This window comes from Stenella coeruleoalba (assembly GCF_951394435.1).
Source record: "Stenella coeruleoalba genome assembly, chromosome: 13".
NCBI lineage: Eukaryota > Metazoa > Chordata > Mammalia > Artiodactyla > Delphinidae > Stenella > Stenella coeruleoalba.
The window spans coordinates 85265411-85280258 of record NC_137159.1 but is presented as its reverse complement, the minus strand read 5'-3'; the positions used below and the strand labels follow the sequence as shown (position 1 = coordinate 85280258).

General features: G+C 52.4%; 1 protein-coding gene across 6 annotated transcripts in view; it reads left to right on the top strand.

Moving 5' to 3' along the window:
* The window catches only part of RNF144A (ring finger protein 144A), a 115853-nt gene that overhangs the window by 95068 nt on the left and 5937 nt on the right, over positions 1–14848 (top strand). For 4 of the 6 annotated variants that reach the window (XM_079940112.1, XM_079940111.1, XM_079940109.1 and 1 more), the window contains 2 exons: positions 3197–3347; positions 7857–7946. In XM_079940112.1, coding sequence (XP_079796238.1) covers positions 3197–3347; positions 7857–7946 — 241 coding nt within the window. Of the gene's footprint in view, positions 1–3196; positions 3348–4001; positions 7263–7856; positions 7947–14848 lie in introns of those variants that run through there. The other 2 variants (XM_079940113.1, XM_079940114.1) reach the window with 2 other exon arrangements.

Below are 14848 nucleotides of genomic sequence, written 5' to 3'. Positions count from 1 at the left end.
CTGGAATGTCCCTTCTCTGCCCTCCTGCTTCCCCTGGGGACTCCTTGCCACCCTCGAGGACATGGCTTATGTCCCCTCTTTTGTCAAGCTTCCCAGGTCCCGGGGCAGGGTTGGAGACCCATCCTCTGTGCCCCCGCTGGAGATCGTTTGCATTGATGACAGCACCAGCCTTGTTGGCTGTTAGTTCATCTGTTTATGTGGCCAGTCCCTCCACTAGGCTGAGCTCTTGTGTGTGTTTCGGCGTTGTCACCCCACATCTTGGCATACGGCAGGCGCCGAAACACTTAACTTATACTTAGGGTCTTGATCCTTCATAATTTTGTGAGGAGAGCCACACTGCGAGTGTGACAGATTACACGTAACCGGGAGAGCTGGATTTCCAGGCTGGGGAAGAAGCAGGTAGAGGGCAGGCGGGGCTGTACCCTCGTGAAGCAGTCGGGTGACTGTTTAAGAGAAGGCCCCGCTTAGTGAGTGAGGGGCTCCTCCCTTCCAAGAACCAGCGAAACCAGGAGTCAGGAAGAGCCGGTGTCCTGCTCTTGGGAGGGATGGAGAAGGGATCCATAAAACCTCCTTAAGGTGGAGGGTGGTGGGTGGTGGGTGGTGGGAGCCTGACGACTTAGTATTTCTTCATCTGTGGTGCTCTGATTTCATGGAGGTCATTGCCCAAAGACTGCAATTATGTCACGGTGGCACAACATACGTGTGTATTAAATCATCCGTGATATACCTTAGAAAGGACAAGAACAAACAAAATGAAAAAAAAAAATCAGGTTGTGCCACCTAAGAAACTGACACAAGGGCAATTTGAATAAGAACTCACAAATCTCATTTTGTGAAAATATAAAAAACAAAGATTTTACCCCCAAAAAATCTGACTTTCTGGCTTATCCAGCCACATGGAACTCCATCCCCACCAGGAGACAGGTGTCTGGAGCTGGGCAGCAACCCCTTCTTTATCTGGGGTTTCTGGCATCTTTACTTTGCCACAGTCCTCACCACTCCCTCTTGTCTCCCTGGCCCCTGGGCTGACTGTCAACTACCATTTATAACTGAGGACATGCTCGGTTATTTTCATATAACAGACTTTTTTTTCCTTTAAGTTAAATCTTCCTTTAACCCCCATTCCCACCCACCACCTGACAAGCCCCACTCATTTATGTTGTGTGTTTGCCCCTTAAAGACATTAGACCACATAAATTGTGATGAAACTGTCAAAAGACTCCTACCTGCCTTCACAAGTTTGAGTGTATAGTAGTAGTTGTTACTAATAATCATTTTAAATATAATTAAGGTACCAGAAAATCTTTGAAAACTATTGTCTATACCGTATAATTTCCATGCCGCAATGCACCAGAACTTACATATTTTAACTGTTTCTGCTTGAAAAGTCTCCCTGAGAGGCGCTTTCCACTCTCCACTAACGTGGCCTCTGTTCATGGCATTTCCTTCAAAATTAGTTTATGAGTCACATGAGAAAATGGGTTTCATTATTTTAAGGTCACACCTGGCTTTCAAATCAAAACAACGTTTTCTAACCTGATAGTCAACCTTAATCACGGGACTTGGTACCTCCTGACTTTTGGCCTTTGTTAGAAATCAAGCTCATTCCAGAAGGAGGCAGCTAGCGTCTGTGCATGGCTGGCCCCTGCCCATCCCCACGGAGGTACCTGCACGTGTTATGACAGCCCTGCTTCATTGTAAATCTCATGCTGTGCAGCCAGGCTGGTCCGCAGTTTGCTGTTAAATTAGAGATGAATTTGAGCTACAGTTGTATTATCTTTCAGTAATAGTATTACTAACAACTAGCATTTATTGAGTGATTACTATATACGTGCTGGGTTCTATGTGCTCAGCACAGAGAAACTCTTTACATCTTCATCACCCGCTCTGAGACGGATGCAGTTTGCCTCATGTCTGCAGACGTGGAGACTGATAGTATGTACACAGCCCAGCTAGGGCTTGCATGTCTGTCTCCAGACCCCCTGACTACGAGGACATACTGCTTCCTTCCAGGTCGTCTTACCTGGTCACCTTGTACTAGTGAACGAAACAAGAAGCTATTAAGCTGGGGCACGTGCCCCACGGTGTAGGAGCCTCGAGCTTAGGAAAACCCTGAGACTGCAGTTGTTCGGAAGCTCACTGATCCTCAGACAACCGTGTAAAGCGATGACATAATTAGGGCTGACATTCACTACGATGCTTATGGAAGATCCTTCAGCCAGAATTTACTCAGGATGCCAGAATTTGCTCACTTGCAGTGAATTTATACTCACGAATGCATTAGGTTCTGAAAAGGCTGCTCATCCCAATGGGAAGTCACTTTTCTCCTGGTGACGTTGAGTAGCTGCAGTGAGTTCAAGCAGTACGTGCCCCATAATCAGCGATGACTGCCCTTGGTGGCTTCCTTTTCCAGATGATTCCATATTTTTAGCTGTCTTTTAAGATGAATAGCATGGGATGGACATCGTTCTACAGTCAACCTAAAAAGATACCTAGGCCGTCTTGTTATGAACAGCATAGAATCATTGCTGCCGTTTACTGGGCACTTCACACAGGCCTGCACTGCCCTTTGCCCTTCACACATGCATAACCCCATCTGTCACACTCACACTGACCAGAAGGCTGGGCCTCAGAGAGGTTGCCACCCCGCCAGTGTGCAGATGAGCTGCACTTGACCCCAAGCTTAAATGCCACCATGCTCACCCCTGTGGGCCTGCTCAGACCTCTCAGGAAAACAGTTTTGTACAGACAAGCCAAGTAGATCTTAATAAGCGATTTGTGTGTATGTGTGTGTGTTTTAATATTTTTTTCTGATAATGGCAAAGAACATACCATGTGTTACCAACCCTTAGGAAAGTACACAATTATATGAATAAGGGCATAAAATTCGACCATAATCCCATTATTCAGAGACCTCCATTCTAAGCCTTTTGCCCTATTTTCTTTGGTTTGTCTGTGCACGTCTAAATTTAGACATGTGCTGATCTTGCTTTTTCTTTTCCCCAAGCCAAACTGGCTGCTTCACAGTTTTTCGGTGATTGTTTTCCAGAGTTCGAGTCTCTTTGGTTTCAACATATTTCACAGGTGACCTCAGTCCCTCTATTTGAGCTAGTGCTTCCAGGGTTAACCTGTGCTGGCAGGTGTCTCCTGGCCCTCTGGCCCTCTGAGCACAGCCCTGATGCAGCTTCTCCTTCAGCAGCTCCACTTTCCAACTGGAGGAGGACGACGCGCCCATCAAACGCTGCCCCAAGTGCAAGGTCTACATCGAGCGGGATGAAGGGTGCGCACAGATGATGTGTAAGAACTGCAAGCACGCCTTCTGCTGGTACTGCCTCGAGTCCCTGGACGTGAGTACGCGGCGGGGGCTTTGGGGGTCAGGCTGAAGCCGGAGGCGTGTGCCAGCCGCTTCACTGAAGTTACACTGTCAGGCGTTTTCTCTGTGCGTATTTATGGTAATGTGAGCTCCCTGGATGCAGTGGTATCAAAAGATGGGAGTTTGTGCAGGAGTCCTGGGAGCGAAGGGCCAGCTCAGACTGGGCTTCAGCCTGGGTGTTAAAGGGGTGGGTAGGATCTCAGCATCTCCCCACATCGGGGAGCTGAAACAACAGACGTTGGTCTCTCCGTGCTGGATGCAGGACGTCTGAGGTCAGCGCCGGCGTCCTCAGGTTCTGGAGCCGCTTCCTGGTGTACAGACGGCCGCCTCCGCTGTGGCTTCACCTGGCAGAGAGAGGGAGCTCTGGACTCTCTTCCTCTTCCTATAAGGACACGAATCCCATCACGGGGGCCACAGCCTCATGACCTCCTCTGAACCTAAACACCTCCCAGCAGCCCCACCTCCAAACACCATCACACTGCAGGTCAGGGCTTCAACACAGGGATTTGGGGGAATGCAAACAGTCCATAGTAGGGGCCGTTACTGGAATAGCAAGGATGATGGAGGCAGGGGACCGCGGATGCTGGGCGAGGGGCAGTTACTTTAGTGACCCTCGTGTCACCTGCAGGGCAGAAGAACATACAGACCCTCTGCCGTCTGGCAGGATGGCAGTTTCTGGCCTCATACGGCCACCGTCTCCCCAGTGTGCCCTGCGCTGTCTCTGCTGTTTGGAATGATGTCTGAAGCCTTAAAAAGTCTTCAGGGCCGTCAGAGGCTTTATGTGTGTAGTTTCTTTATTTATCGTATATATAATTATATATATAGTCCAAATATATAGTCTCTATATATCATATATAGGCTATATATAGTCTCCCTGTATTATACATAATATAAATATATATGTAAGTTGCATTTTACTGTATTTCTTTTTTTTGAAAACTGATTATTAAATTATGTTATATTATCTAAAGTCTGGCCTGCAATTTGCAATTCCTTATCAACTTTTCCTAAAGGGGGAAGGAAATGAAATGCCAGTTTTACCTCATGTTATCAAATCTCCTGGTAGATTTTTTGGGGGAAGTATTAGAAATGGACAGACACAGATTTCCAGAGGGAGCATTGCTTCTGCTGTGACCTCCCCTGCTACCGTGACCTCCCCGAGGTCTGTCCCCTTTGAGCCCAAAGCTGTTCTCTCTCTGCTCTGGTCTCTGGAGAGACACCCTCTCTGTCCGTCTGTGTGTCCATCTGACTTGGCTCTAAAGCACAGTCCCTGCCGGCCAGAGGCCCCGTTGTGTCCTGACTCTGCCCGGACCAGGGACAGAGGTAGCACAGGGCAATTTCCTCCTTGAAGGTCAGTGTCCTTGGGGCCAAGGGTGGCCTGTTTTCCTCTGTAGGTGATGAGCTGCTGAAAAGTGACCCTGTGACCACAGAAAACAGACCCTGAGGGACAGGGGGTCTGCTCTGCAGCAGTCAATCAAGGACAGTAGCCGTGATTTAGGGCAAGTGTGTGAACGTGTGTCTGGAAGCAGCAGAGCTTCTGAGATGGAGGAGGGGCTTACACGGCCCCCTTCCCTCCTCTCGGGAATTTTCCTCTCCGAGCACCGGCTCCTGGGCACGTACATCTCCCGGAGTTATCAGTCATCTTAGGGTGATTCTTTCCATTCTCGTCCTTGCCCCTGCCCCCCCGCCAGGCCCCGCCCTCACCCGTGAGGCCCAGGACTGCACTGCTTCTCTGCTGCCCCTGCGGGCCCAACATTCACCGCTTACAGACAGAAGGGACCCTCTCGCCTTCTATCGTTTTTGGAGTTGGTGGTAAATGGTCCCTATTTATGAAGTGATGCTTACGTGGGCTGAAGGTTAGCCTATCTGTGACTTGCGCTGCACAGCCCTGTTGTTTCATACGGGCGCTCCTTCTGTGAGAGGTGGAATGATTGTTTCCTGACTTTAAGAAGCAGTCCAGGAAGGTTAACCACCTTTCCCCAAAGCACCGAAGGAGTGAGGAACGGACTCGGCATCCACTCTCTGATCTTTCAGACCCCAAGACCCAACAGCTTGGGTACGACCAGTCACTGTCAGCCAGAGTAGGACAGGAAGTCTCACACCTTCCGTGGTGGAGCTGCTCTGAGGAATTCACTGTTATCTGCGAGCATCTGGTCCACCGTGCTCTCTTTCGCCAGCACCATTGTTTCTGCTTCCACCCAGAAGCTTGATGAGGCTTCTCTGAACAATGTAAGGGAAACATTCACTCTCACCACGCACCTAGGTTCCTGGCAGGCCCTGCGGTGGGTATACCCAAGGGCTTCATCCAGGAACTTAAAGTCACGATGAAATCACTTTTATATTGTAAAAGCGACTTGGAGTGCTTTTGTTAGGGAGAAGGCTTTTGTTTTGCTCAGGAAGCATGCCGTGAGTGTTGGCAACTCAACTCCGCATGGAGGCCTGGGCTGCCAGGATGCCACTGGCAAAATCCGTGACCTTGAGGGGCTGGTGACCTCTCGACTGAGAAGCCCCTAGTAGCACCTGGTCCTCGTGAGCACAGTGCTACAGGACGGCTGGTGTGGAGTCCCCAGCAGCCCCTCCGGGGCGGGTCACTGGGTCTGGGGTGGGAGTGGGGTGTGGGCACAGCTATGGAGTTAGCCGACCAGGCAGAGGGCAGAATGTGGGAGACGGGTCACCTCCAGAGGACAGGACGTGGTCAGGAAGGATGTGGGCTGTACGTGGTCTGTGTCTGGCCGAGGCGGGTAACGTGACCAGGGTCTCCGTGCCGAGCTACAGCTGGACCTCTGGCACGGGGGCTCGTGCCCCCCAAACACTGGTCCAACAGCAGCTTGATGAGGGCCACGTGGGGCATCTGTGACCTGGGTACCCCCCCCCCCTCGCCGCCCCCGACCCAGAGTCAGGATCCGCGTTTCCCCAGGCGGCCCCAGGGACTGTAACGTGCAGTCCCCGGGTTTGTCCAGCTTTGCCAGGCGAGAGCCCTGAAGACTTTTCAGCTGGGTCACGCAGAGCAGCTCAGCTTGCGTTTCAGAAAACAAATCCAAAGGCTGTTAGGAGTCTACAGAGCAAGGCCGTGAGAGGCAGCCTGGGAAAATGAGGCTTAAAGTGGGACGTGACTATCCGTGGTGTGTGGGTGAAAGAAAACAGAATTAGGAGTTCGAGGAACAGAGCGTCTCCGTGGACAGAAGTCATCAGAAATGGCCCCAGAGAGGACAAGCTCCAGCCAGAAGAGGCGTGTGTTCACCCGCGCCTGTGCTTCCTTGGACAGATGAGGGTCTAGGACAGGGGGTGAGTCGGGGGGTGGCCGTCTGGGCCCTCGCCACAACCCCCAGAAAGCCAGGATTTCCTGATGCTCCAGCGTGTGTTCAGGCTCCACGAGGCCGACCTATAAAATCATCAGACTGGAGGCTCCCTGGGCGGACCACCCAGCGGGGCCGCTAAGGACCAAAGGACACCACCGCCCCCGGCTCTGCCCGGCCCTCGGAGGAGTGACTTCCCGCCTCAGACACGCTGGGCCTTGTGCTTATTTCCCCTTTTCTCAGAAAGAGGCTCTGTTTACAGGCTCAGTTAAGTGAACACACAGCGTCAGCCTCTCTCTGTGCTGTTTACTGAGCTGGTCCTTTTCATGGACGATAGGAGAGAAAATGGCGCCTCCTGTACATGGAGAAGCAGAGGGCTTTGTCCAGAAAACGCACTCCTGTTCCTCGGTCGCTGCTCGCTGAGGTTTGGGGGCCGCGCACCGAGCCGGGGATGTGGTGACAGAGGCTGACATCAGCTCAGGGTCCCGGCTCCAAGAACCTGACGGTCTGGTGAAGGTTGTCAGGGGAAGGTGATTGGAGATGGAGGTGGGACGTGAGGACACCTGGAGGTGGTAGGGTGCAGGATGTTCCCTCGAGCTGTCTCTCACTTCTAGACAGTCCGAGGTGGAGGGTGGGTCTCCTCTTGAGTACTGAGAACATTTTCTTGGTCTGAGCTGAGAGGAAGGACTTTCAGGGCGAGGAGGATGGACCAGACATAAAGGAAGTCATTGCATCCCGGAATAATCCTGCCAGGGTGGCGGGAAGATGCACAAGCAGAGACTCGTGGGGAGTAAAGCACAGCCAGGGCTGGGGGCAGCTCGTGGAGCAGCAGGGGGCTCTGACCTACTTGTACAGAAGTCCTGCATCAGCACAGAGTCCCTGAGCCCGGCGGGGGTGGGGGTGGGGGAGCCAGGCTGCCGCAGAGACCGAAGCTGGAGCAGGGCTCCCTCTAGTGGCCCGTGAGCAGTCTGTCGGGGACGCTCCACGGAGGATGGAGAGCCTGGGGACTCACAGGGACCTGGGGTGGCAGCAGCTCCCTCTGGGTGTACGTTCTTCCTCTGCTGTTGTCCTCATTCTCTCACATCCCCAATCAGAGCTTTAAAAAAAGAAACTGGGACCAGGCAGGACTCATTCACTGAACAGAGAGGACTGTCCCACCCACCCCTGTTTTTTCCCTTCCTTCTCAGGATGACTTCCTTCTGATCCATTATGATAAAGGGCCCTGCAGGAACAAGCTGGGTCATTCCAGGGCATCTGTCATCTGGCATCGGACACAGGTAGGAGGCCGCTCACCTCACACTCTGACCTCTGGGGGAGAGGGGGAGAGAGTGTGTGTGTACATGTGTGTGGGGTTTCCAGGAGACTTGCCGGTTGGTCAAAGGTCTGCTATATAGAAAAACAGCTAGTAAATGGGGTTCCTGCCTGAATTTTTCCTGGACCAAGATGATGCTTTCAGTAGGCCTGGAATAAATATGCACCACGCTTAGCCCCTGATGATGCTTCAACATCAGGCTTTCCATTGCTTGCACCTACTCTCGACCTTGGTAATGACCCACTGTGCTTAGTCAGTCCTTGCATGGCCTTTAATGGAAGAGCTGTCCATAGAGGCTCCCAGGTGAGCAAATTAGTCACAGAGAAGGGTAAGAGGGAAGGAATGGAAAGGTCCCTGGGTGATGATGTCTGTGCAGCTGGTGCGGTTATTCATACTTTCAACACGTATTTATTTCCTATTGTGTGCCTGGCAGTATTCTAGGAGCTGGGAGTACTCCAGTGAATAAGATAGATGCATCCTTCTCTGATGGAACCCACATTCCGTGTAGGGACAGATAACGTATATATATATGATGTGAATTCAGCTACAGGGGAGGTGTGACTGGGGAGGGGTCTTTTAGATGGTGTGGCTGGGAAGGCTTGTTGGAGGTGTTGCTTTAGGACTGAGCACTGAGTGTTGGGGAGCCGGCCATGGGAGTAGGTGGGACAAGGCAGAGGAGACAGTGCAAGCAGGGGGGAACGGAGATGGGCTGATGGGAGGAACTATGGCATAAAGGTCCATGGGGACCAGGAGGCAGCAGTGGTCAGAGATGATCAGAGTTGACCCCATGGGCTTTGCAGGATGAGGTGCGATCTTCGGGGTGTGCTCTGGGCACGGGGGGAGCCCACCGAGGGGAGCTGCAGGCAGGACTCAGGTGTGCGCCAGCTCCTGGGTACGGGGAAGAGCCTTGATGGGCTCCGACCATTACCACATTGTCGGCATTTCTCAGCACAGCCTTGAAGCAGGCGGTCTGGGAGATGCAGGAACCGAGACTCAGGCAGTTTTGTGGGAATAGAAGGAGACCACCCGTAAGTGTGCTTCTTCGGTGATCCTCACTGCAGACCACGTGGCAGGGCTGATGGGCCCCCAGGTGGCCGGACAGTAGACGGTCCTGGCTTTGCAGGCCATAAGGTCTCTGTTGCAACTATCAGCTCTGCCTGGTAGGGAAGCAGCTGCCGCAGCCAGTAGGCCAGCAAAGGCCCGTGGCTGCATTCCAGGAAAACGCTTTAAACAATCAGGTGGTAGCATTGACTGTGGTGAAGGCTGCACAATTCTGAGTGCACTAAAACCCATCACACTGTGCAGTAAATAGGTGAGTTGTGAGGTATGTGAGTTATAGCTCCATAAAGTTGTAAGAACCAAACTAAACAAAACGGACCGCGGACCAGATCTGGCCCGAGGGCCAGTCTGCCGACCTCAGCGTGGAGAGTGGATTTTAGCTGCATTTTATTTCGTCCTCCTGGCCAGTACGGCCAGCTCCAGTGCTCGCCCCTCCACCTCTGCTGTGTAAAAAAAGCACCCCAAACAACAGAAATAGACTCCCTCGCGGTTCTAGAGGCCAGGAGTCTGGAGTCGAGGTGTGGGCAGGGCTCCCTCGGAAACCTGTAGGAGGGCCCCGCCTGCCTCTTCCGGCCCCTGGTCGTTCCCTGCAGTCCTAGCTCCCAGGTGCGCCTCTCCAGCACTTCATGTTTCTCTCTGCACATCTGTCTCTGTGTCCAAACTTCCCGATGGATAAAGACAGCAGTCATAATGGATCAGGGCCCATCCTGGTAATGTCATTTTAACCTGATTCCCTCTGTAAAGGCCCTCTTTCTGCATAAGGAGCTGTCTCTCCATGTGGCCTGAGCTCCCTAAGAGCACGGCAAGCTTCCCAGGAGAGTGTGAGAGCTGTGGAGACCCTGTCCAATAGCAAGGCTGGGCTGGGCGCTCACACCTCAGCCCTCGTGCCTGCTTATCCGCGGGAGTGAGTCACGTGTTCCTGGGGTCCTGGAACAGTTGCAGTTCCTGGTAACAGTCATTTAGAGAACGGGCCCTTGAGAAATGCAGAAGCCTGGATGGGGGTCCGTAGCCTCCCCTGTTGTTGAGGAAGGATCCTGGGGGCACCTCCCACCAGCCTCTCTCAGCATCGTCGGTCGGCACCTGCCAGGGGCACCTGCTGAGTGCCAGCTCTGAGTCACCCCTGGAGCCACATGGACAAAGGAAGCCCCCCCCCCTCCGCCCCGATCTCAGGCCCCTCTTGGTGCTGGTGGAATTGAACAAAGGCACTCGGGGTGCAGGGGTCTCTTCCTTGGGGTGTGAGGAACCCTGGAGACACACAGGGCTGTAGACAGATGTCCACACATTAGTGTTGGATTTGGGGTAAACAATAAAATATGAGCGAGCAGTGTCAAAAGGAAAGTAAGGGAGTCACGAAAACTAGCAAAGCATGTGACATATAAACCAGGAACGAAGGCCAGAGGCTTGGGAATTAGCGAGGGACATGGTGTGCAGTGGAAGAGCCCCGCCCAGAGCAGACATTCGTGTGCAATCACAAGACCAATTCGCTCTTAAGCCTTCAGTTTTCATAGTTAGAACAGCCTCCCAGCACATGATACAGAACCTCCATTACTGAAAGGAACTTGCACTCTCGTAATTTGCTTTTGGAGGTAAAGCATCCACGTGGAAGCTGGGAAAGGCCTCCCTTCCCTTGTGAGTCTCCTGGCTCTCCATCCGATTGGTGGCCTCCATTCCCTTACCCCTCAGACGGGCTCTGGCTCAGGGCACGTTCATCATCTGCTTCGTCAGTGATCCGCGAGTGGAGTTTCACTTTGCATTTATCACCAAATCTCTTAAGCAGAAATGCAGGTTTGATTATCTTCCATCAATTTACTCAGGAAAATTGCATTCAGTGTCTTCCTAGCGCCCGGACGTCATAGTAGGCGCTGATGTCCAGGTGCTCTGGGATGGCGGGCAGGCCCCCGTTCCATGGCCTGACTCTGGGTCTCCCTCCACAGCCCCTCCTCTTTTTCTCCTCGTCACTCACTGGCCTTCGGGACGCAAGCCCCCAGCTGTGCTGTGTCCCTCTCCCTGGCCCCGCTGTGGCCCCGCTGTTGTCCTGGTCTTCATCACCCACCCCTGTCTCTCCCTGTCTTGTCCATGCCCAGCTCTGCACGTCCTAATTCTGCCCCCTTCCCTGACCACACTGAGGGCTCACAACCCGGGCCTTCCACCTGCCCTCGTGAACACCTCTGGAAACACGCTTGTTGTGCGGCGGCCCCTGCCTTTCCCGGCGCTGTTCCAGCCATCGTGCGTAAGAGACAAGGGCGGCATTTCTTTCTCAGTCAAGTAAATCTTCTTCCTTAGGAGGCCAGCACCTGACAAGGGGGAGTCGCACCCACACTGGCTCTTCCTTTTCTTCTGAGCAGGAGACCCACCTCCCTGTAAAGAGAGAGCTCACTTAGCCCGAGGTTGGCATTTCACACGCGGCTGATTGCTGATGCCTGTGTTCACACGTGGTGGAGCTGTCCTCACTCAGCCCCCCCGAGGCCAGGCTACAGGGCAGGGGCCTTGCGCAGTGACCTGTTCTGAGGGTGTTTTTCACTACGCTCAGGAAAATACACGCAAGTTGTGTCTTGTACTTGAACTAGACGCCCAGTCCTCTCTGTCTTAAGTGCTGGGGCCTTTGGAATCGCTCTTTGGCCACAGATGTTGCATTGGTGGAATGAGAACATTGGACTGGATCATTATCCAGGGTCAACCGTGGTTTCATTATTCTACATTTATAGGCAGGTGGGACCAGCGCTTGTGACCACGGCAGGGAGGGGACGTCGTGTCAGCCCTCTGTGTGCATTCCTAGAGCCCACGGCCCCCCGGGACTGCAAGGCTATGTCTGCCTCACTTCGGTTTCCGTCCTGGCGGCCCCACCGAACTCACAGCTTCGTGCCTACCTGGCTGCTGGCCATCTCCACTTGGACGTCTAACGGTACATTTCAGCTAGCACAGGCGCGAACAGAAGTTTAGATTTTCCCTCAAGATCGCCTCCTTCTCCAGGTCTCCCTCATGGCGGGAAGCACACCCCCAGCTTCCGTATCTTCTGAGCAAAAGACCTGGGCCGCCCCCAGCACTCCCCGCAGCACCCCTCCACTCCGGCCACATCACCTCCTTCCTGCTCCCTGAACGCTACTCCCAGGCTCATTGCACGGGTAGCCGTCTTAACGTTCCCTGCTGGGGTTCTTCTCCTGCAGACAGCAGCTCCGCGATCCCATCCTCAGAGACAGCTTCCCGTGTCTCCCTTATCAGGCCCCTATCTCCACCTGTCTGACCCCTGCGGGTCCTGACGCCTCTCCTGGGGCTGTTTTCACTGTCCTGACTCTGTTTTGGGGCAGAAGTTTTTCATTATTTGCATCCACCTCCTCCTCCCAACAGGAGAACCCATTCTCTCAGAGGACAAAAGCAGACCCTAACTCTCTCGCACTCTATCCAATCCAGAACGGCAGATATTCATGAAGCAGAGAAAAGAGGGGCTCTGTGGTGGGGCGAGGAGGACTGCAGTGGGAGCAATCGGTAAATGTTCCATGTAGACGACGCAGCTGCCACCGGCCCCCTTAGCTCATTCATCCCCTGCCTCAGAACACACACAGGGCCAGCGCAGTGAGGATATTCAACAACTGGCCATGGGGCGGCAGGGGGCGGGGCGGCGTCAGCACCCCCAGGATGGCTGTTTCAAGTTGCCAAGGTGATGTCATTGGATGGAGAACTGGAAAGAGACATGGGAGCAGCCCCCATATACCCCAGCACAGCCCTCGGCCAGTGGCCCGGCCTCTGCGCATGCAGGCCTGGGCACAGCAGACACCCAGGCTGTGTCCAATGCCAAGTTTCAGTGAATTAAATGTGTCCCGTTCATCTCACCATCTCTTTGACTTGGGTTAGTGTTCCCAAGCCCTGGAGTGGTTTTGTCACAGAACTCTCTGGGGCCAGAGGATTCAGAAGCTACTAGATTCCATTGAACTGGTTCATCCTATAAACACATATTGGACATTGGTTAAGGCAGAGCCACCAGACTGTGTGCAGGGGCTCATGGTGGTCACACAAACTGTGTCCTGCTCCGAATGAGTGTACCTCTTGAGAAACTGTCTGACTGCTTAGCCGCTCCTTCAAATCAGGGTTTGCCAGTAGGAATGATCCTCGTTTCACCGTGATTCCTTCTTTATCCTTCTGTCTTCCTACAGTATATCATTTCTGCCTGACACGTACTTATAAGATGCTCACGAAGTGATTATTTTTGTTGTGAGGTATTTGCTTCCTGTCTCATTCTTTACTGTTGGCTGACTTCCCTCTGACAATACCTGTATCCTCCCATCACCAGTTGGGACCCACTGGGTAACATCGCTTGTTCAATGGCATGCAAAGAAAGAGACAAGATAGCCTGAGTGAAAATGAAGATGGGGTCTTATTGACCAAGAATGTGAGCATTTGGTGAAGGATTTTGGTGTGTTATTGGTGCAAGAGTCCCTGGCTCCCTAGAGACTGAGAAAGTGTCCCAGGTGGTTGAGGTTATCCAAGATGCCCTGCAGATCGGTGATGCCTTCCTGGGGGGTTTTATGTATTCTGAAATATCTGCGTGCGTGATTTTAACAGAGCACGATCTGAGTCCACACCGCGTGATTCCACCGTTGACATTATGTTCAGACAAATGCACTCAGCCAGGCGGCAGAAAACACAGATTCTGAGCATAAGCACAATCTAATTTAGAAACACAACACGGTGTGTGTGTGTGTGTGAGAGTGTGTGTGTGTGTGAGAGTGTGTGTGTGTGAGATGATTTTCCAGCAAAATCTAAGGGTGCGCTTTCATTCACACTGCTGCGATGCTGCAGCGTAGCCTCATACTTCAGAGCTGATACTAGCTCTTGGAGATCTTTTACTTTATCTGCTTAATTTATGATTGAGAAAACTGAAGCCCAGAGAGGTGAACACACTGAGTCAGGATTAGAACCATGAGCCCAAGGGGTTCATGTATTTATCGCTCTGAACACTAGGTGGCGGACGAGCTCCACCTTCAGATTCCGATTCTGGACTCCAGCAGCTGGTGGAGGGGGGACCAGTTAAAGAACCACCCCCCTTGCTTCTTTGTCCAGCCTCACTGTCTGATTTGAATGACAGTATGTCTACATTTGAGGCTTACTTCCTTCGGTATTTACTCATACCTAGGGGTAAACATATGTTTTTTAAAAAAATCAAAATTCGTAGCAGTAAATGTTGGGTTTTAAACTCCAGGGATAACACAGGTCTGGTCACCCCCTAATGCACCACGCCTGTGCCTTTCTGTTCTCCCACCTGGAATGCCTTATCCCACTCATTTTTGTTTACCACCCACGTCCTCATAACCCTTATAATCTCAACCGTTTCCCATTGCACGCAAAGTCTCCTGCCCCTGGCTAATGTAGGTGTCTGGCTCCTGGGCTCCCTTTACACCCTGGAACCCAATGGCAGTTTTTGTAAAATGTATTATTATCAGTTGTAGTCATGGTCTGTTTCCACCAGACTGGGTGGTCCTTGAGAGCCAAGATCTAATGTGCCTCTGTGTTTGCCACCGCTAATACAGCCTTTGGCTCGGAGGAAGCTTGTTGGTTAACTGGATGTATAATTGGATGGATGTTTGGGTATTTAGGTGGAAGGAGTGAAGGGAAGAGAAGGGGAAGGAAGAAAAAAAGGGAAAAAAGGGAAGGGGGAGTGAAAGGAAGGAAGGGAAGGGAAGGAAATATGGATGGATGGATGGATGGATAGGTGAGTGGATGCTGGATAGATGGATGACGGATGGGTGATGAGTGGATGACTAAATGGATTGATGGATGGATGATACAGGTGGTAGATGATGGAAACACGCATGG